Source organism: Ascochyta rabiei, chromosome 3 (genome assembly GCF_004011695.2).
Source record: "Ascochyta rabiei chromosome 3, complete sequence".
Taxonomy (NCBI): Eukaryota; Fungi; Ascomycota; class Dothideomycetes; order Pleosporales; family Didymellaceae; genus Ascochyta; species Ascochyta rabiei.
In genome coordinates, this window is record NC_082407.1 from 1,943,768 (window position 1) to 1,963,912 (window position 20,145).

Genomic DNA, 20,145 nt, shown 5'->3' on the forward strand with positions numbered 1-20,145 from the left:
GGTTCCTGAGGACAGTGCACGGACTTACCTAATTCGCGACCTCCAATTGCGATGCGTTCCCCAAAGTTTACACCCCACAAATGAACCTTTGCTTAAACCAGCACATCTCACAAACCCGACGCCATCATGGCCTCGGACCCATCGCGACCCAAGTATGACAGCCTTCCGGGGATAGACACAGCACCAGACGTTTATGAAACCCCCGATCTCGTTGAAGACGTCTCTACAATACAAGCATCGACCGTCGTGTCCGAATCAGATGACAATGGTTTCGATCCAGAGGGTTCTGCAGTGAGTCATCAGCGACTTCAGACAGACCAGGCACGCAATCGGTTCCAGCCCTCTCGAGTGGACGCCAACGGCGTCGACTTCTCAGACAACATCGCGCAACGGCAAGCGTACCGCACGTACACACGGCAGCGGCGGCGAGGCGAGATACTAGGAGACGGTAGTGACGAGGAGGAAGAGGAGAGCTTCTCGCGGAAACTCAGAAGAGTGAAGCGGGAGCTACAAGAGCTGGAGAGCGAGTACGAAGAGAGAAAGAAATCTGGAGACAAAACAAAGATCGAAGAGCGAGATGCTAAAGAAGTCATGGACCTGATATCGGAAAAGGTCGATGAAATCTACGCAAGCCGGAGGGGAGATTTTCGAGCTGCAGAACCGCTGCTGGACCGGACGATTCAAAAGTTCAACGATTACGAACCTTTCACTCCAAGCTCGAAGATCAAAGCAGCGCTTGCAAACCAGCCGCCTTTACCTGGGACGCAAATCCAAAAGAGCCAATTGGAGCACGTATTGAGCCAGGCAGCGGATTTCGATCAGAGGATAACGCAGATGGAGAACAGCTTGGGTCTCAACGGCAACACCATACCGGAGATGAGTGGTGACTCCACGTTCCCAGTGTTCGCGACGTTACAGAGACTAGAGCAAACGCTTGGTGCTATTGGCGACGCCTCGACCAACAACCTTGGCAGCGCATCACAACAGATCAAGAAGCTGATAGAAGAGGCGGAGGATCTCAAGGAAGCACGGTTGGAGGCATCGCGTTCTGAGCATTCTTCGGATGACAGCAAGGTGGCCGCTACTACAGACCAAGAAGCCAAAATCAACGCTCTCTATGGTACATTACCCTCCATCGACAAGCTCTCGCCTATGCTACCGTTGGTCCTTGAGCGACTACGCACATTGCGCCTCGTGCACACAAGTGCGTGGCAGGCTGAAGAGGTATTGACTGAGCTGGAGTCGCGGCAGTCAAAGCAAGAAGAGGAGATCAAGAACTGGGAGAAGCAACTGGAGCTCGTCGAGGAAGATGTCAAGATGCACGAGAAGGCTATGCAGGGCAACGTCAAAGTGGTCAGTGATGATATCAAGATGCTCGAAGACAAGATCGCCAAACTTCTGTCATCTGGTCAGGACGGGTGAGGAGGTGCACGGTGAGGTAGGTGCATATAGGTTTGACATAGCAAGAGATACCCATTTGCATTTGAGCAGAAAAATGCATCATACAGGACGTTGTGTAGATGCCGCACAGCATTGCATCAACTCGTGCTACTCCTCGATGTTAAGAAGACACGTTTCCAGAACATCGGTCGGATCAATATTTCATGTGCTATTGTTAGGTGTAATTCCTATTCCAGTATGAAGTATGAAGCAGACTTCGGAGCATTGATGCTGCCGAGCGCCGACGGCGACGGACGATTCGATGTGGTGCCGGGCGAGATGGCAGCGGCAGAATCACGTCTTTCAGCCCTGTAAATCACTCGCAATTCTGCCCGTACCCCCGACCGTCCACCCGGTATTGGCCCCAAAACCGGTGAACTACAACAAGACGATAGTAGACGTGTGAACGCGCACCCCCAACACATTCACCTGCAGGGCTGCGTACATTCATGAAACAATGGCGAAGGCACGACACCAAGTGCACAGTCGAGCAGAGCCACGTCTTCTTATCAACATCAGCTCATGAAACGGCAGAGACGAGGTCCATGATGGGGCGGCACGGAGCCTTTTGCTTTGGCAGCACTGCCTCATCAGGCAAGCCACCACGACTCTCAACCCTGGCGTGATCTGGCCACTGCTGAGCAGCGCTAAGAGGCGTTCCTGCTGCTTGTGGGTCACCGGTCAAGCCTTGTCGTTGCACTGTGCAGTTCTCTGGCCGCAAAGTGCGGGACTGCGCAGATGGGCGACCGCCCTTTGCAGCCCATTTTGGCTGTGCTTGCACGGCTCCTGGTGGAGAACTGGCGGTGGTTGTCGTTGAAGTGTGCAGTTCTGCGGCCGGCGACGACAACGCGCATCTGCGAAACAGATGGCGAATAGATTGGAGCATATGGCGCCCATTGTGGTGAATAACTTGCGTCAGAGCGGAACGTATTCGTATACGCTCAGAGCTGGCCGCGAGTTATTGAAGCGTTAGCGTAATTTCCTCCAGGCAGCAGCGACCGCGACCACGCTAGCGGAACCCGGTCACGATCTTGGCTGTCAGCTTCGAGTGTTCCCAACCCATACCGATCTCCCTCTCTTTTACCCTCGACTTGCCCAACCCATCCCTCCTCTCCGTCCAGTTTTCTGTCCTGAGGCCTACAGCCCCTCTTTTCTGTTGCGTGTCCGCCCTTCTTGCATACTTTGCCACGCACGCCGTCCGTCTCACCCCGACTGCGCCGCCTTTCATATACCAGCCAGTTCCCCACCTTTGCAACAACGAAAGGACTCTGCGCGCCCTTCCTCCGCTGGAATCATTACTATTCTTCAGCCAATTAGTCCTAACGATCCGCGGCCGCCAAATCGCTGTTTCCGAACCAGTCAATGAGAACGTGATCCAGGACTTGCACCACCATCATCGGTTCCGGCCATAGGTCCATAGGATCCCTCGGGCTCTGTGAACTGTCCAGTCGCCGTGACTCATAGCCTGAGGCCTCCTTCCCATCCTAGCGCGTCTGGATCTAGTCATACAACATGTCTGCACCTCAACCCCAGAACAGCCACCCCCGCCGCCGCCCTATTAAGGGCAACGTCTCTCCTCTCAGCACCCATGGCATGTCACTTCGCAAGGCCGGCACTTTCTCGTCACCAAAGTCGCTGTCAACCGACATCTGTGGCTTAGAGAACTTGCCGTTCATGCCCAGGAGGTCCCCAACTAGCACTGAGAGCCTCGAAGCACTCCTTCAGGACCAGCACCCCGGTGTCAGCCGTGTCGTCAATCTGCTCAAAGACTTCGACCAGAAGCTCGCAGGTCACAAGGCCGCATCGGCGTCTGGTGCTAGCATTCTCAACGATCCTGAGGTGCTTCCTGTACCAAGCTTCATGCTTGACAGCACTACACTGGATAGTATGCCTATGGATATTGACCCTAAGCCAACTGCAGTTGAACGCAACCCCCACGAGCACGCTTCAGACAGCGGTCTGGGTTCCAGCATTGGCTCGAAGTACAGTAAGAAATCAATGCAACTACCCGCCTTGGAGGCCCCGCCATCTAACATACTTAAAGACGACGCCCGCACCGCACACTCCAGCGTTCGTGAATCCATCAACTCCTCTGTCACCTCGACACACTCGGCCGTCACTCGCTCGTTCTCGGCGTTGGATGCATCGGAGGAAAAGCACACTCTTGGCGAGTACGCGTGCAAACAGATCCACGACTCGATCATCAAGCCCATTCTTGCCGAGGAGTCTTTAAAGGATTTCCACCCTCTGATTCAAGACGTCCCTCGACGCATAGGTGAGAAGAACATTTGCAACCTCCGAGATCTCGAAAAGACCCTCGTCTTCCTGGCACCGGTAAGTGGTATCCGTTATCTTTCAGAGAGTGCAAAAGCTTATTGCATTCTTCGCGGCTTTAAGGAGTTTTCGGCAACACCGGCATCTTACCTTCGATTCTGCGAACGATCAATTCAACTGCTTCACACTACTGTCGAATACCTCTCGGAACGCGACCAGCGACTACCATCCGACCGCCCGTACACTAACAACTACTTTCTCGACTTGATCGAACAGATCCGACGATACGCTGCAATCATGGCCGCCACCCGACAAAAAGAAGCCGAAGGAGAGCAACTCGACGAGATGGACTACTCCCGGTATGACCGCGCCGCGGAATTTCTCTTTACTCGCTCGGCTAATCAACCAAACGACAGCGATGAAAAAATCACCTTACGCGGTGGTCTTAGTCACAATGGCCGCCCCGTTGAGCTTGTTCGCGAGAAGAATGGCAAGGTTATTCCTCTTGTTACCGGCTCAGAAAACGCCTACAGGAAGCGTGCTCTGTCCGAGGAGGACATTGATGACGACGACGTCATGCGCTCTATGGCTCGCCGCAGGAAGTCTGACAAGCCCGGAGATGTTTTGCACATGTGCCGTGACTGCAAGAAGGAATTCAAACGCCCCTGCGACTTGACCAAGCATGAGAAAACTCACTCTCGCCCATGGAAGTGCTCCGAAGAGAAGTGCAAGTATTTCGAGCTTGGCTGGCCCACTGAGAAGGAGCGCGACAGGCACGTCAACGACAAGCACTCGGCTCTGCCGGCGCAGTACAAGTGCCTTTACCCGCCGTGCACATACGCTTCAAAGCGTGAGTCGAATTGCAAACAACACATGGAAAAGGCTCATGGCTGGGAATATGTTCGCTCCAAGAGCAACGGCCGTAAGAAGAGCCAGGCGGTCAGCAACAGCCCCGCCACACCTCTCACCCCCTTCCTCGGTACCCCGCAGTCTGCTGCTCTCACCACACCCATCACACCATTCATGCAATCACCTTCTATGCCTTTGGTTAACGAGTTCGACTTCTACGGCTTTGGGACCCCAGCCATGAGCCACCAGAACTTCCAGGAAGACTTCCGTCGCGACTCAATCACTACTGACGGAACACGTCTCACATACTCTTCTGGAAACTCGCCAGTCGAGCCCACGAATTTTGTTGAGGCTGCAGTAACTCCCGTGGATATTACCATCGACCACACTGATGCGCTGTTCCCGAACTGCGGCATGGGATCGAACTTCAACATGGGCTTCCAGCAGCATACGCCTGCCTTAAGCACAGACTTCAACTTTGACCCTCTTCCGTTCACAATGGCCTCGAACCAGCATCTTGGTCTCCCTCAGCTGTCGCCAATGGCCCAGCCAGACCTTACTCTCTTCTCTCCTCATATGCATATCGACGAGGGCTTTGGTGATGCCATGGATGCCATGGACCTGCAAGCCTTTAGCCGCCCAACTGAAGACTTTACGCTCTTCGACTCAGCGCCAGCTAGCAATGTGTCGATGAGCAATACTGCCAACTTCTTCCCCGACTTTGACCAGCTCGGAGGACAGTTTGACAATGGAGCCCAGCAGTACGACAACACCTACTACAACGCCAGTGCCTTGGAAACTACATTAGACGAGATGCTGGGGCTCAACACCAGCAACCAGCAGTAGATGTTGGCCTGCTTTGTATACGATGATGAATGTGAATTTGAATAAAGATTTTCTACTGCTTTGTTTTCAGACGGCGACGAACGTTAATTTTCGATTGTACGGCGCATAGCGAGCACAGCTGGCCATATAAGAGGCGGATTACAGATACGGCATGAATGGTATGGAATACAACATCTTCCTCTCTGCTTCACGGTGGCATGGTACACCTTCAGAACAGAAAACCCATAAAACAAATGGCTTTTTGGATCTCTCGTCTCCCCCAGCATCATAATCGATTGGATCTCCCCCCTTCTTTCCTTTGGCGTGCGGAAGCAAGGTGCGGTCGAGATCATCAGATAGTGTAGAATATAACACAAACACAAACAAATGGTGGAGGCAAACGCGATCCCAAACATGCTTGGCTGTAGTAATGACTCTTCAGCTGTGACACAATCCGCATTGATGACTCCGCCGCGTCACAACAACTACAGTTTCTACACGAGACGCTGAGACGACACCAGCAACCAAGCATCGGGTGCAAGGGTCCTGGAAGCAGCACCACCCTCAGCAGGCTAACCCCTAGCAGCATGACATCACGGACTATTCCTTTTCGATAACGATGGGCACAGACGTGTCGGACTTAGCGCCTCAAGCTGAGCAGCAGAGTGGGTCAGAACGGACACCGGATGCAAGTGGCACGGACGTGAAACACTCGAGCGGCTCGCGAACCAAGGCGCCCCCTCTTCTTCAGTCATGCTGCCTTCTACCCTTGACAGGCGGAGGCTTTTATCGTCGTCGTCGTGAAGACGGGTTCTTGTCATTCTCTTCATCATCTTTAGGCCTGCGCGGCTGTCCAATCTCTACCCATCCATATCGTCTGTCTTTACTTGGGAAACGCTGGTCGTTCTCCTTCCTGTCCTTTCCTCGCAGCGATAGCGAATCGCGCCGTTTCCGTTCTACCAGTCGTTTTCTACTGCATTGCGTTCTTGGATTGCAAACATGTTGGGCTTTCACAGAAGGACACGGTCACTGATTCCGGTCAAAGAGTTGGCCAAGTACGATGTTGTGCCGTTCGAGGAAGACATGGATTCGTACGAGAGCGAGAGCGACGGAGAGGAAGAGATGGAAAAGCACTGCACAGACGCACCAAATCCCAGTGCGCACTCGCGAAGAAGGCAACTGCTGCTTGTCTACCTCGTCTTCTTCGCAGAAGCGTAAGTCCACTTCTTTCATGAACCGCTCATCGCCCATACGCACCCCATGTGGACCCTGAGTCGAGAAGCACCGCGCTAATGCACGACGCACAGCATCATGGCCTCGAGCCTCCAACCCCAGCTCCAGATGCTCCTCTCGTCCTCTGATTACTGCGGTAACATCTCCACGGCCTATCTTCGCAGCATCCTCGACTGCGCGTATGCCTTCGGCGGCACCACCGGCCTCTTCTGGGGATACCTGGCGGATCGCATGGGCCGGCGGCGCGTCACGCTGATTGGACTGTGGAGCATGGTAGTCTGCTGCTTGGTCATGGGTTTTGCGACGAACCTTGCTAGTTGCGCTGTGTTTCGCTTCTTCGCCGGTATGGTCAGTTCGGCGGTCGTGTGTACCACCCTGACTATGATGGGGGATTTGAGTGCGTCAGCAGAGGAGAGGGCGAGGAACGTTGCGAGGTTGCCCTTGGTCTCGCTGTGTGGCTCTGTCGGGCCGCTGGTGCAGGGCATGGTCTCGGAGAGTCTCCAAGCCTACGGGATGGTGTGGGAGAAGTTCCCTACACTGGGGTCAGAGCTGGCTTGCGCAATTGTGCTCTTCGCGATCGCGATGGCTGCTTCACTCATGCTCAAGGAGACCTTGTCCCTTCACTACGAGTTGCCTACCGAATCCATGGATCTGGACTGCGAGAAAGCAGCCTTCCTTACACGCAGCTCGGAGGACACCAACGTCACTCTTGTCGACTTCGCCCGCCCGGAGCCCATCACTATCACGCAGTTCATGCAAGCGCCCTCACTCCTGGTCCTTCTCTCATCCTTCTGTCTTCTCTCTCTGCACGCCGCAACCTTCGACGTCCTCCTCCCGCACCTTGGCCAAAGCAGCACACAGCACGGTGGCATGGGCATTCCCTGCGATTGGCTCAGCATTGTCGTCCTGGTGGTGCGCGGCGTCGCCGCCATGGCGATCCTCTCTCTCATCCCCTACGCTATGGAAAAATATGGTCTGCTCAACTTGTACCGTACGGTCTCGCTTCTATTCCCTGCCATCTACATCATCACGCCACTCCTAGCTCTCCTTGTAGCTTGCTCCGGCCTCGCATCCCTCCTGTCCATTTTTGCCATCTTAACAAAACACATACTCGCAAGCGGCGCATTCGTACTCGTTACTCTCCTGGTTCTGAACACCACACCGGACGCATTCTCAGCAGGCACAGTTGTTGGTATGGTGCAAGTCGCATCGCTCTTCAAAGCTTTCGCTGTCGCCGTGAGTGGTGCGAGCTACTATGTTAGCAGCGACGTCAGTGTACCCGTCACCAACTTTGCGCTTTGGACATGCCTAGCCATCATTGGGGCAGCAGGTGCAGGGTTGGCGTGGTTCGTAAAGGAGAGGCCGAGTGTGGGATTGGATTTCAAGGGCGAGGTACTCAAATGGGAGAGCGTTTTTGACTTTGATGCGGACGACTTCGAGGAGAAGTTTGTCATTGGTGAAGATTGATCACCGTTTTCTTGTCATGTTTTTGTATAGCAGAGTCATTTCCTTTTGTTTGTTGTAGCTAGCGATTTTTACGTGTGTACATATCACCGCATTTCCAATGCCATCTCATTGTTGTCGTCTACTCTTCGTACTTGCATTCGAACGTGGCGGACTTCTCAAGCTCAACCTTCCTCTGGATGAGCTTGTGGCTGTGACAGTGACAAGCTGTGAGTCGGAACTCATCTTGCGACCTCCAGCACCCTGGTCTCGTCATCAGCTTCGTGATGCATGTGAATGGGATTGGAGTAGCCGAACCCTGAAACACGCCAACTGGATGCCCGGCATTTGGTACACGTGCGGAACGTGGACATGCAGCAGCCATGATACGTTCTGCTGGACAGGTCGACATGAACAGAAAGCAGGCACAAACACTCTGGATTCACCATGATCCTTCTGCTGCACTCCGCTCGTTCGGCGTGTTGATCCTCTCCGCGGTTTCCAGGTCTCGCTAGAACACAAGAGGCTAGAGCAAAACATTCACGGGCGCCTGTCATACTGCATATACATAGCGGCGGGATGCCCCTGCATGACAGCGTTCGAAATGAGCAGAGGAGTGGCCGCGGTCCTCCTGTTTGGGAGGGCGCTTGGAAAGGCAAACGCAAGTCGTGTCCCTTTTCACCTTCCTTCGACCACAACACGCCTTGCAGCAAAAGTGTTTGTTTGTTGTGTCTGTACCACAACCACCCCACCCCACCCCACCAACAAACAACCCGTATCTATTAGGCCCGCAACCCTACACAACATTTAGCAGGCAACAGCCTTCGCGACAGTCTGCGCCATGACGCTCATCGACACCTATCAGACCTTCTTGGAGCGTCCTTCGCTGAGCGCTCTTGCGGAAAAGGCTGCACTGCACTACATCACGACCCTCACCAGCATCCACGATGCGGCAGCGGTCATCAAGCACCTGCAAGTCCAGGAGAAGCTGCTGAAGAAGACGAAGCAGAAGATTCTGAGCGTGGTAGAGGGCAGACACGCCCTCAGTCTGGATGTAGAGACGACAATCGAGTTCCTGAATGGCGGCGGCGCGTACCTGCCCGGACTGGACGACAATTTTGTAGCAGACCACACGGTCGTTTTTCCCATGGTAGCTATACTCCCGCGTAGCCCTCGGGCGCATAATGACACTAGCGCAGGTTCACATTGTGCACTTCGACAGCGCAGACAAGATCGTGCAGGTCCGCCAGTACTGGGACCAGGGCTCGCTGCTCAAGCAAATCGACGTAATCGGCGCTCGCTCTCGCAACTGGCCTATCCGCGAAGGCCCAGAACAGGCGAAGCTGATCCAGCGCTCTGCTCAGCTCGTACAACCCGAGTCAGCGCCGTCTTCGCGCCCTTCGACCGCTTCACGAGGCGCAGACGAGGTTTCGATTCGCTCTAGGGGCTCCACGGCAAATGCCACGAACGATCCCCACGCTTCCCTCTCCCTGTTCAAGCCTCGCGAGGTCGACGAGGAGGAGCTGCCCAGTGGACACCAGACAGCACCACGCGCAATGTCTGCAAAGCCTCCGCCGCGCGAGTATTCTGAGCTGTTTGTTAGCGAGAATGCAGGTTCGCCGTCCCCGCAGAACCAGAGGTTCCCAGTTAAAGGTGGCGCCAACAAGAAGTTGCAGACAAACCGCCTGTTCGATGAGACAGAGGAGGACAGGATTGCCGCAACCACGCCGCTTAAGGTCACCAAGACGGACCCAAAGAAGTACAACCACTTCGAGTTTGGCGACGGCGAAGACGAAGAGACGCCCCGTGGACGCGAAACCGCGAGAACGCAAGGACCCCGCGACAAGAGCAAGAGTCAGGCGAACTGGGACTTCGAGGACTTTGTTACGCCTGAGAAGACAACCCCTAAGACGCAGCCGCAGGCTGTGAGGAACTTCAGCTGGGAAGATGACGAGGTGAGCCCATCCGAGAACATGCAGCGTTCAGGAAACTGCCTCAGTGCCTGCACCAGCTTTAGCTCTGTGGATTGTACTCGAGCTGTGCTAATCTTTGGCAGGTCGAACCATCCCCTGTTCGTGTCGAGCGCGTGCACAAGGCACGTCCTGGCACCGGTCACCAGTTTGAATTCGAGGACGATGGCACACCAGCTGCACGCAAAGCTCAACCCCCCACAAAGGGCGGTGTATCGAACAAGGGCCAGGGACTGTACCAAGACCACGTCACCGGCAATGACGACGACGAAGGCATCGCTCGTGGCAACGGCCGCGCACTAAACGATGTCACCAAGGGCGTCAAAAACAACAATCGCTCTCAGATATCCGGGTCACAGTGGGACACAGACGAAAACGCCGGGTTCAGCAAGTCCAGTGAGAACGCAAAGCCCGGCAAAGCTGGACACCAGGCTTCGAAGTCTAACTTCGGCTTCTACGACAAGTCACCGCAACAAGATGGTTACAAGATCAACATCGCTGGTAACGGCATGGGCAACCGTGCTGGTACCCAGTTTTCCCTGTTTGACGATGAGCCGGAAGAGCCCAGGGCTGATGATAGGAGCATCGGAAACCACAAGGGCATCAAGTCGACTGGTGATGGCATGGGCGGGAGGAAGGGCGCAGACAAGAGCTTCTGGGACTTTTAGGTGTTCTGATTGTCTCGACGACTGCTCGTACGAAACCTGCAACAAGAAGCCGGGAAGGTTGTCCAGCTATGGGGTTCTCTGACGTCCATGTACAACGCTTTTGGTTATGCCCTTCTCAGACTGTGTTTGCTTTTGTATTTTTGGAGTGGTTTGGACGTGTTTTGTGTGTTTGGCGTGGTGGGTTGGCACAGTCGCATGGTCCGGCTGGCGCATCATAGGCATAAATCATGGTGCCAGAGTCGCAATTCATGACGTTTTCTTGACATTCAGGCGTCTCACGCGATCCGGCTTGACAAGATTGACGGCAAGGTCGTCTTAGGTTCGCATAAGCTGCGTTATATTTACGAGCTTGCACAGTGAGATACGCAATAGCGGAGCAGTGCTGTTGGAGAGAAGAGCGGTAGTGAGTCTGTTCGCAGTCTATCGTTCTTGGGGTATATACCGATCGAGTGCTCTATCTTTTGTAGCAATGGAGCTCCAAAGAAATGCGTATCCTGGATATTCTCGACGGCAAACGAAAAGGCCAGTATCCACTTATCAGTTACTCTTCCTGTACACTTCTTCTCGTTCTTGTGAAAACAACTTCCAGCTCATCTCCGACTCTATAGCTATCCATCTCCCCATCCCACTTGACGAACGTGATCCTGGTCTGCAGATCCGACCTCCGCAGACCCGACGGCTCGCCCTCGCGCATCGTGTTGTCTTCCAGCTGGTCCCACATGCAGCGGAACGCCTTGCCCTCGTACTCGCGCTCGCCTCCATCGCCGTCGACGACGGGATCGTCAAACCACACGCCGCGCGCGACGATGCGGTGCAGATCGTCGTAGCTGTCCATGCTGGCCCAGATGTCCCACGGCATGTACTTGATGCGCACCTCGCGCAGGCTGGTAGACGAGTGTAGTGTTGACAGCGCGTGCGCAGCTACGTGCACCCAGTACCGCACTTTCAACGGGAGCGTGTAGCCTGGCCGACTGTGCTGGCGGTGCAAGTACGACTCCCGGCTTATGAAGTATAGCGGTAGTGTTATGGAGGTCAGGGACGGGAAAGTTGGGGATGAGAGGTAGCTGAACAAGGGTGTGACTTCCATAGTGACGAGGAGATCGAGTTTTGTGCTCAGGTCATTGATCGTGTTGGACCAACTTGAGGGGTGGTATGTTTCTTCAGCGTCGATGAAGGGGTTGTGGTCGGCAAAGCCGAAGATGTCGTTAGCAGGTGCATTGGGGTTGATAACAGGAGGCTGGTGGTGGTATGCTGGGTAAAGCGAGGCATCGGATGGGTCGTAGAAGTTGTCGTCGTAGTAGCCGCCCGTGTGGTCGTGCTCATCGTAGTGGCCGTTGTAAGCAGCGCCACGAATGTAGTCGACGTCGATTTCCATGCCATCGTCCTCTGCCTCTTGCTCGAACCACCACTCATCCTTTCCATGCGTGCGGTCGGGCGGGTACATGCGCAGATCTGGGAAGGTGACCCAGTCCAGCTCGATGGACTTTAGCCATTTGAGCCACTGTCTGCCGGGTCCATCTTGCTGTTCGACAGCTTCGAGAAGAGACTTCAAAACGAAGGGGCCGCAGCTGAGGAACACAACATGGTGTTTGAAAAGCACCTCGAGGGCTTCGCGGGCGACCTGCTGGTTCAGGAGGAAGCACTCATGGTGCAGGACGAGGAGAAGTGCTGCGGCGCTTGGTTTGAAGTGCTTCAGGTTTCGGCGTTCGATGCGAAGAGCGCGATCGCTGCGCTTGTCGGGAATGCCAAGGGCATGATTGTATATCTGGTCGTGTTAGAAAGTCGTCATAAGATGAGATAGTGATAGGAGCCTGGAGACGCACCTGATCACGGAGCTCGCGTGGCAGTCGTAAGAACGGCGGGAAAGGCTCGCTTGACGCATTGTGTCCGCTATCTGCATATGAAGTATCAACCACAGGTGCTACAGGCGCAGCAGACGCAGTGGTAACCATCTTACCTCGTGACCTCAAACTATCGTGTTGTATCTCGCGTCTGCGGCAGGCTTCCCCACAAAGCTTTGGTGCATAATCAGCACGTGATGATAATCTAGGCGAGGGATCCCTGCCCGGAAGCAGATCTCTCTATCGGGCAGGCGCAAGAGATCGACGGCGTCCAACGGGCCGATAAGCAAGTTGTCTTCTGAACGTGTTTCTGGCACTGGCACACCGTGGCCCCACGCAGTCTTCTCGTGAACCGCTCGACCATGGTAGAAGTGCGGAGTAATACCCGGTGTACCGTGGTCGTCGATGGACCATACCGTCAGAGGAGCGCTTTGTTCACTTTCAGCATGCTCCCTGAGCGAAGGATCGAACGACGGCAGTTCAGAGTCGCAGTCGCATTTCGGTCTTGCCCCAACTGAGGAGAATTCCATTGGATCTGGCCAAGATCAATGGCCGGTCAGCAATGAATGGACAGCGAGTGATGCTCGTGGTCCTTACAGGACCGTGGGCACAGCGCCGCTCGCTGACCACTGCATGTAAGATGCATATCGGTATTATCTTGAGAGCATCACACGGTAGGATGTACAGTGGCGGACTCAGGCGCATCACGTTTACCGTCGGAGATGTGTCTCCGAGAAAGCTCACAAAGGCAACTGAAGGAGTCGGACGTCAGACGCTTTGGTACACTTGGTGTTGATCATCGTAGGAAGCGAAAGGCTAAGCAGGTTTCCAGTGCTTTGCCCGAAATTGCTTTGTTGGTATGTCACTTGGGGCACTTGGGGCGAGCATTTCGAACTGCCGATAGCTGCTGAGCCTCGTCGACCACCGTTATGTGCGGTGCAACATGCCAGCTACGTACCAACTGCATTTGTGTGACGGCTAGATTCCCAACAGTTCCACCTATGAACGGCTACCCGGCTGCTCACTTATGAGGCCTGATGCACAGCATGCGGTCTTAGTCCGTGTGTTTCGGCTTGAGTCTGTCCTAGCAACGTGTTGTCCTCTGGGTGCACAAAGGCTTCTCAGATTCTGCAGGTCCATAGGTGGCTTAGATCGGACAGCGACAGCAAATTCGTCGACCCCAACCCCATACCCAGGATTCGCGATGAGGTCAGGTACTAACGACCCACCTGACAGTACCTCGCATATATGCAGTCTGCCGTGTAAGCAGTAACTCTAAGTGGACATGTTATACGACTGAAGCAAGGCTGACAGGTACCGCAGCTTCTGTGTACTGAAGGAAGGCAGATAGCTCGCTGCCTGTAATTAGTCGTGCATCCTGAAGTTTCGAGATCTGCAGGTTGACGCAGGGCAGTTGCAATGCTCGCGACATGATCAGAGCATGCTCTTCCAAATCATGGGTGCTGTGTGAGAAACATTGTCTCTTCGCCTGGGACAAGGCCAATCGCAACACCAAGGTAGTCTGACTCACGGTCCATGCGGGAGGACGTACTGTGTACAGAGCGTGCACTGGCACCTGACACGAAAGCCGTTGTTCTCGAAACCTGGTTGTCGGTTCTTGCGCATCGTCATGCAATCCAGGACTCAAGTAAAGAGGCGTACATGCGGCGGTGGCCTCGAGCTAAGTCAGTAACCAAGACGAAGCTGCTCCAAAACGACCAGAGATGCATGCACTGTGGTTGTGTTGGCCGCGCTTTACCTGTGAGGCTGTTGTAACCAAGGACTCCGGTCGTCCATTCGTACCACCCTGTGACCAGGCCGCAACTTGACTGATCTTCATTGCCTGTCTCAGAAGAAAGGCAGGAAGACCAGCGCGCGTGACGACCGCCAAGGTCTGTTTGCCGCTCGAATAAAAAAAACGTCGGTCAATCTGTGCTTGTTCAGGCCCTAGAGTTGGATTATTGAGTGCGAGTCCAAGGATTAGGCTGCGCCGCGGCTTGACCTCATGGATATTGTTTGGGAGCACTATTCCCAGGGGCCGAGTTCTATTGAGCCGAGCAAAGGCAGTCTTGCTGCCAGTCATTGACCTGCGTCAATGAAGCGCGGACACAACGTGACCACTGACAATGTCGTGTAACTGCCTGGTAGATCGGCACAGACCCGTGTGGACCTTGTGGTATGAGGGGGTGGTTCTCATAACCATTGAATGGAGTCGGACGTAATCATTTAGTCATTCTGATTCCAGAGCTACACAATGGGATGACTGAGGAAACCAGGCTGGGACTTTGTTGTTATCAAACAAACGGAGGTGATCGCGTTTAATGTTTGTTCCGCTCGCTGGGTACGCACTGCAAGGACGACCAGCGTTGAGCGCTGAGTACGTGGGATATCGTAGCCTGCGGGCCAAGTCCAAGGGAATGAAAGGGTTGGTTTTCCCCTGCCAACCTCTCTGGTGTCTGGTCATCTACACATGGCAACATCTCAGGCTTGATGTCATGCTCTCAGGTCGACAGACATGGGCAGAGGGCGTCACTGGCGTCTCGTCCAGTGCATGTTCTGATGCGTCGTCGTCCATGGACCATGGTTCGATGCAGCTAGCGGCCAGAGAAGTGGTGAGCACAGTCAGTGCTGGGCGAGAATTGGACAGCTTGCTGCGTGGACAAAGCAATATGCAGGCCATGTAGACGGCATCATTGTGTGCGGCATGCACGACTCGGCGTGGAGTCGGCCATGAGGATCGCCGGTCGAGCGCGGGCTTTGCTTTTCCCGGCGAACGCGCCGGTTGGGCAGGAGACGTGGAGAAAGGCGGCCCTCGTGGCGGGCGGTGCTATGCACAGCGGGCGGCATCACCCAAACCGCGATCGCGGCTGGGCTCCCAGCACGGCGCGGTGAGGAAACGCTGCTCCGGCTGCACGCACATGTGGCTGCGCTGGAATGCTGGATGACGATGCGCAGTCGCAGGTCCGGTCGGGCAGATGTCGTGCTGCTGGGCGTCATCTGCACGTCCGTCTGCCCATCTGCACCGCCATCTGACCATGCAGCAACGCAGCAGTTCGCGCGCGGAGCCAGGGAGGGCCATATTAGTTGCAACTAGCCGCCGCTAGACGGGCTTGTATAGATACACGAGGCCTCGATTGAACGATTCCCACGTGCTGCCGGCTTTGTTCTGGGCATCAGCATCCTCATTAGTTGGTCCCTCCCAGAAGTGCCCTTGCTGATTGAATTCGTGATCGTTGGCTTTCCACTCCGCTGCAAGCTCCTCCACTTCGAATCCGGCCCGTGGTCGCACACACGTCCAGACCAGCGGCTGCGCGCTGCTTGTTCGTGTCTCCATCCGGCTCGTTGTGTGCCCTCCGCGCCCTTGGAACGGCTCGGCGCCCCGTCCCATGCAAGGCACGCTGCGCTCATTGAATCATCGGTCGCAAGCAACAGCTGCTGGCCCCCTCACCCTTCCTAGGACACCAAATCCACACGATTGCCTGCTGAGGCCGGCTCGCCCTCCCTCCAACACCCCACTGCTCTTTGCTCGCTGCCCTACGCGTGCAGCACGCCGCCGACCAGTGCTGCTTCGGCGCTGACCTTGTTTTCGCCGCTCCCCGTTTGTTTGGGAAGCTCGGTTTGACCGCACTCGACGTGTGCAACCTCCAGGCGCCACCCATCACCTGCTCTCCATAGGCTCCCGGAACAGGCCAAAGCTCGCCAGCGGACTCTGGCGCGCCTCGCAGGACGCCTGCACGTTGCATCGGATCGCCAGCACGCCAGTCACCGCGTAAATCGGAGATCCCGCCTTCAGGACGCTGTGCACCACACTGGCGCCAAGCAAGATTGGTTCTGCAATTGACCTTGCTGCAACGCAGACCCGCCGAGAATTGCACTGCAGCCACGTCCAATTTGGCTGCGAGCGTTGGTGAGAGCTTCATGATCCGTCGGGGTCGGCGCGATTCTCTCTCGTTTAGACTGGTGTCGCTGCTGTCCGCCAAAAGAAGAGCGTCTCGACATCGTCATCGCTCAGACTGGCTGCCACCGCAACTGCCTGCCACTCTGCTGCCCACCGGCTTTCTTCGCCTGTCGACCCTACACGACCGCACACAATTGCGCCTGCCTCCTCAGCGACCAAGCACATTGCTTGGCACAATCCCGGGAGATTTCTTCTGCTGGCTTGCCCCACTAAACGTCTACCTCGACCCCAAAGGGTAGGAGCGACCACCTGCGTCCCGTGCGCCCTCGACCGAACCCTCAACCTTCCTTCTCACCAGCCTGCAGCCCTCTCCGGCCGTGTTTTTCCTCCACGCTGCTGCCATTCATCCGCTCCAGATCGTCATCCTCTCTTGTTACCACCGCTCCACTCCATTTCACCGCTGCAACGGGAAAGCCGCCCATCCATACCACTCCCTACTCGGCCGCCCTCTCTTGCTCCTCATTGGCCAGCCTCCTACACCACTGGCGCTCTGCATCACCACCCAACCACGGCATCCCGCCTCACATTTGCCTCCCAACCTCAGGTAGTGCAAAAGGCACCGCCGCTCGCTCACTGGCATCGTCATGGAGTCTGTCTCTCAACAACGGCCGCCAGTACCCGCCAGCGGGTCTCACCCTCAGGCTCTGCCATCCATCGCTTCTCTTACCAACAGCCTTTCTCCGTCTGAACAGAGCCCAGTTCGATTCAGACAGCATTCCGAGTCTCGCGAAGCTCGTGATTCCGGTAGTTGGTCCATCTCTCAGAGCAAACGTGAGTCCCGACTGCCACTTGCTCGTGGACCTCCAGGCTCCTTTCCATGCCAGCGCTGACGATTCACAGACTCCTCGACCGTATCCAACAACATGGGTTTACAGTTGCAGACAATCCTCAATGCTGAGGACTCGCCGACACGCAATGTACCTGACACGCCGTCTTCAGTCAGGCACCAGGCTGCCCACCCTCAACAAGTATGTCATGTACAATCCCGTATAGAGTCCGCTAATAAATCTTCAGCACAATGCGCCCTTCCCTTCCCTCAACCAGGGCTTTGGCGACAACCGCTTGAGCATCGATGCAGGCTCACACTTCGACTCTCGACGCAGTAGCGTGGACAGCCGCATGAATGTAGGAATGGGCCACCTTCAAATTAGCCCTTCTTCGCCGTACGACAGCCAAAACACGTCGCGAGTTTCACTTGTCTCCAATCTCCAGGCACAGCGAGGTATCACCAATCCTGATGCACGCATCAATGGTGCCTCCCCACTGTCGCCGCCGGCCCGCAACAGCGTTCTCCGTACTAACCATCCTCCTCGCCGGGCGCCCGTCATCAACCCAAATCCTCGAAGCGTGTCGGGGATGCCTGATCCAATGGCTCCCGCCCCCACGAAGGGCTACGCTTGGGCTTTTCCTGCCGAGTTTGAGCCTGAAGAAAGGCGGGCATCGAGCAGTGGTGAGTCTAGCGCAGGGAACTCAAATGTTCCGTCACGCCAGAATAGCTTTGCCACATCCATCAACAGTAGCATCTACACCACAGATTCACATCTTCCCTCTGGACAGAAGCGATTGGACAATGGCACGCACTACCCAACATCTACCCAGATGCCTATGCTAACTCGGCACAGATGTCTCTACAACTCATCATCACTCCATGCAACACCGCAGTGTCACAAGTCTCCAAGGTATCGACCATGCAGCTCTTGCTCAAGGCAGCGGAAATTATAGCAGGACCCCAGAGCTCCGTATCAGCCACAAGATGGCCGAAAGAAAGCGTCGAAGTGAAATGAAGAACTTGTTCGATGAGCTCAACAATATACTTCCCAACTCTCCTGGAAGCAAATCAAGCAAGTGGGAGATTCTCACAAAGTGTAAGTGCTCCGTCCGTGTCTGGAAATGTGCCCATACTGACACTGTGGCAGCCATCGAATACATCAGGACACTTGGCAGGGCACACGAAACTGCGCGAGCTGAGAATGCACGACTTCGACCCGAAGCCGACTTTTCCAGACGCGCACAAGAGGAGAACGAACTGCTACGGAATGAGCTCACAGCCGTCTGGAGCAACCTGCGCCGTCTTGATCCCAACAACCCGCATATCTACGGAAGCATGACGGGTATGCTTGCACAACAACAAGGCAACACACCAGCATCGACCAACAACGTGCTGCCACCACTACAGCAGCAGCAGCAGCAGCAGCAGCAGCAGTCCCAGGCGCAGCCTCCACCACCCCAACCCCAATGGGGTGCACCTGCACCTACGGCTATGCAGGGTGTCGAATTTGGTGGTATCCGACCTTACGAGCACCCACATCGTTGACCGGCGACACGCATAAACCTGGCACAAGCCGGACTTGTCTATTGAGGACTTGTTGTACATTACCATCTTAGCATTCACGGGTCACAGGCGTTGTCACATACACTTTTCGATACTCAAAATTTTCTCGTCATTCGTCACTACGCGGGTGGCTCTTAGGTGGATTGCATGACTGCAAGCCAACGTATGCGTTTCATTCTTCCACAAGGACAACGTCATCCATCGTGTATCGGGCAACCGACCTATGGCGCTGGCGTTTGTCAGCACTGGCGACCCCACGAGGCATGGCAGTGATCCTGGACGGGATGTTCCAGTGGTTATCGTGTTCTTCGATTCCTTTTCGCACCGTGCTGTCTTCTTTGGGAATATATTATGGGAGTGGCTAATACCAATTGAAAGGATTTACGCAGGGTGTTCGATCTTGGACCCACAGCAAAAGTATGTCAATCACATGATCTACATGGCTGTTTTCGGAAGGGTACTAGGTATGGCATTAATTGTTCACTAAGAACACGTTTGTGAGTTACAATAATGTCAGAAGGAGTTCTCGTTGTTATCTGGACCTCGGTCCCTGTACATGGAACGGCCTGTCTGCAAGGATGTTATTTGTTTTGGTAATCATGCTGCTTACGATGCACAAAAAAAGCATTAGTTAGCTAGAATAACGAAACCAAGTCACCCTACCATCTCACTAGTCGGTGCTCTCGAACACGTCCGGGTCGCTCCGAGATGTTCAAGCCAATTTGTTCAATCCTTGCGACATGCTTTTACCGTATGTAGATCGATCGCTAAGACCGAGTAGACAGCGCGTCCCACCACTAGGCACAAGAGCCGTCTTCGAGATCTGCAGATCTGCACTTCTGCATGTGCGTGCGATCGGCCGCGTTTCCGGTGGCTGAGCACGCACATGGCGAGCAGACCGTTGGGAGAGCTTAGAAGAGTTTGGCAGGTCGATCCGGAGATTAGGTGATGGTCTGGAGACAGTTTCCGCGTAGTGCGCATGTAGTGTGGAAGTACCAAAGTTCAAGTGGCATGATCATTCGCGATGCTGTTGAAAACGTGTGTCATGCCGCTATTGTTTATTTCGGTTGTAGCAAAGATGCCAGAGTAGTAGCGAGCCTGATGTGTTTGGTGGGAGGAAGGAAGGAAGGAAGGAAGGAAGGTAGGCAGGAAGGCTCACTGCAGAGCAAAGACTGCTGCATAATGCTAGACGTTTTTGGAAGAGTGGGAGGCTAGGAACAAGCAAAGCGTGTTCTCTCACTTTGGTAATGCGTGACCAAACACGGCTTGTGAGTGTAGTTCTCAAGTCCAACTGAACGAAGTTGATCGCTAC

General features: G+C 54.9%; 6 protein-coding genes across 7 annotated transcripts, besides 2 other annotated features; 5 read left to right on the top strand and 1 right to left on the bottom strand.

Moving 5' to 3' along the window:
* Positions 1–126: 126 nt before the first annotated feature.
* Positions 127–1,422, top strand: EKO05_0002234 (uncharacterized protein; the record flags this gene model as incomplete). Its single annotated transcript, XM_038947462.1, has 1 exon — positions 127–1,422. The coding sequence occupies one exon, from the start codon at positions 127–129 to the stop codon at positions 1,420–1,422; it is 1,296 nt and encodes a 431-aa protein (XP_038792906.1).
* A 1,530-nt stretch (positions 1,423–2,952) lies between these two features.
* On the top strand, positions 2,953–5,409 carry EKO05_0002235 (uncharacterized protein; the record flags this gene model as incomplete). Its single annotated transcript, XM_059635868.1, has 4 exons — positions 2,953–3,427; positions 3,485–3,774; positions 3,838–4,073; positions 4,131–5,409. 4 exons carry the CDS (start codon positions 2,953–2,955, stop codon positions 5,407–5,409), a joined length of 2,280 nt encoding a protein of 759 aa, XP_059491851.1.
* Positions 5,410–6,387: 978 nt separating this feature from the next.
* Positions 6,388–8,088, top strand: EKO05_0002236 (uncharacterized protein; the record flags this gene model as incomplete). The annotated part of the gene is made up of 2 exons (XM_038944208.1): positions 6,388–6,602; positions 6,696–8,088. The coding sequence occupies 2 exons, from the start codon at positions 6,388–6,390 to the stop codon at positions 8,086–8,088; spliced, it is 1,608 nt and encodes a 535-aa protein (XP_038792908.1).
* Positions 8,089–8,905: 817 nt separating this feature from the next.
* Positions 8,906–10,702, top strand: EKO05_0002237 (uncharacterized protein; the record flags this gene model as incomplete). The annotated part of the gene is made up of 3 exons (XM_038944082.1): positions 8,906–9,214; positions 9,264–10,019; positions 10,121–10,702. 3 exons carry the CDS (start codon positions 8,906–8,908, stop codon positions 10,700–10,702), a joined length of 1,647 nt encoding a protein of 548 aa, XP_038792909.1.
* Positions 10,703–11,243: 541 nt separating this feature from the next.
* Positions 11,244–12,654, bottom strand: EKO05_0002238 (uncharacterized protein; the record flags this gene model as incomplete). Its single annotated transcript, XM_038944198.1, has 2 exons — positions 11,244–12,467; positions 12,526–12,654. 2 exons carry the CDS (start codon positions 12,652–12,654, stop codon positions 11,244–11,246), a joined length of 1,353 nt encoding a protein of 450 aa, XP_038792910.1.
* A 4,431-nt stretch (positions 12,655–17,085) lies between these two features.
* On the top strand, positions 17,086–18,815 carry EKO05_0002239 (uncharacterized protein; the record flags this gene model as incomplete). 2 transcript variants are annotated; one of them, XM_059635869.1, is made up of 5 exons in its annotated part: positions 17,086–17,272; positions 17,342–17,469; positions 17,516–18,074; positions 18,124–18,366; positions 18,418–18,815. In XM_059635869.1, 5 exons carry the CDS (start codon positions 17,086–17,088, stop codon positions 18,813–18,815), a joined length of 1,515 nt encoding a protein of 504 aa, XP_059491852.1. The 2 variants fall into 2 exon arrangements, with proteins under 2 accessions (XP_059491852.1, XP_038792912.1); XM_038944035.1 differs by having other exon boundaries at positions 17,516–17,951.
* Positions 18,675–18,704: a tandem repeat.
* A 1,130-nt stretch (positions 18,816–19,945) lies between the features above and the next one.
* Positions 19,946–19,987: a tandem repeat.
* The last annotated feature ends 158 nt before the right edge of the window (positions 19,988–20,145 follow it).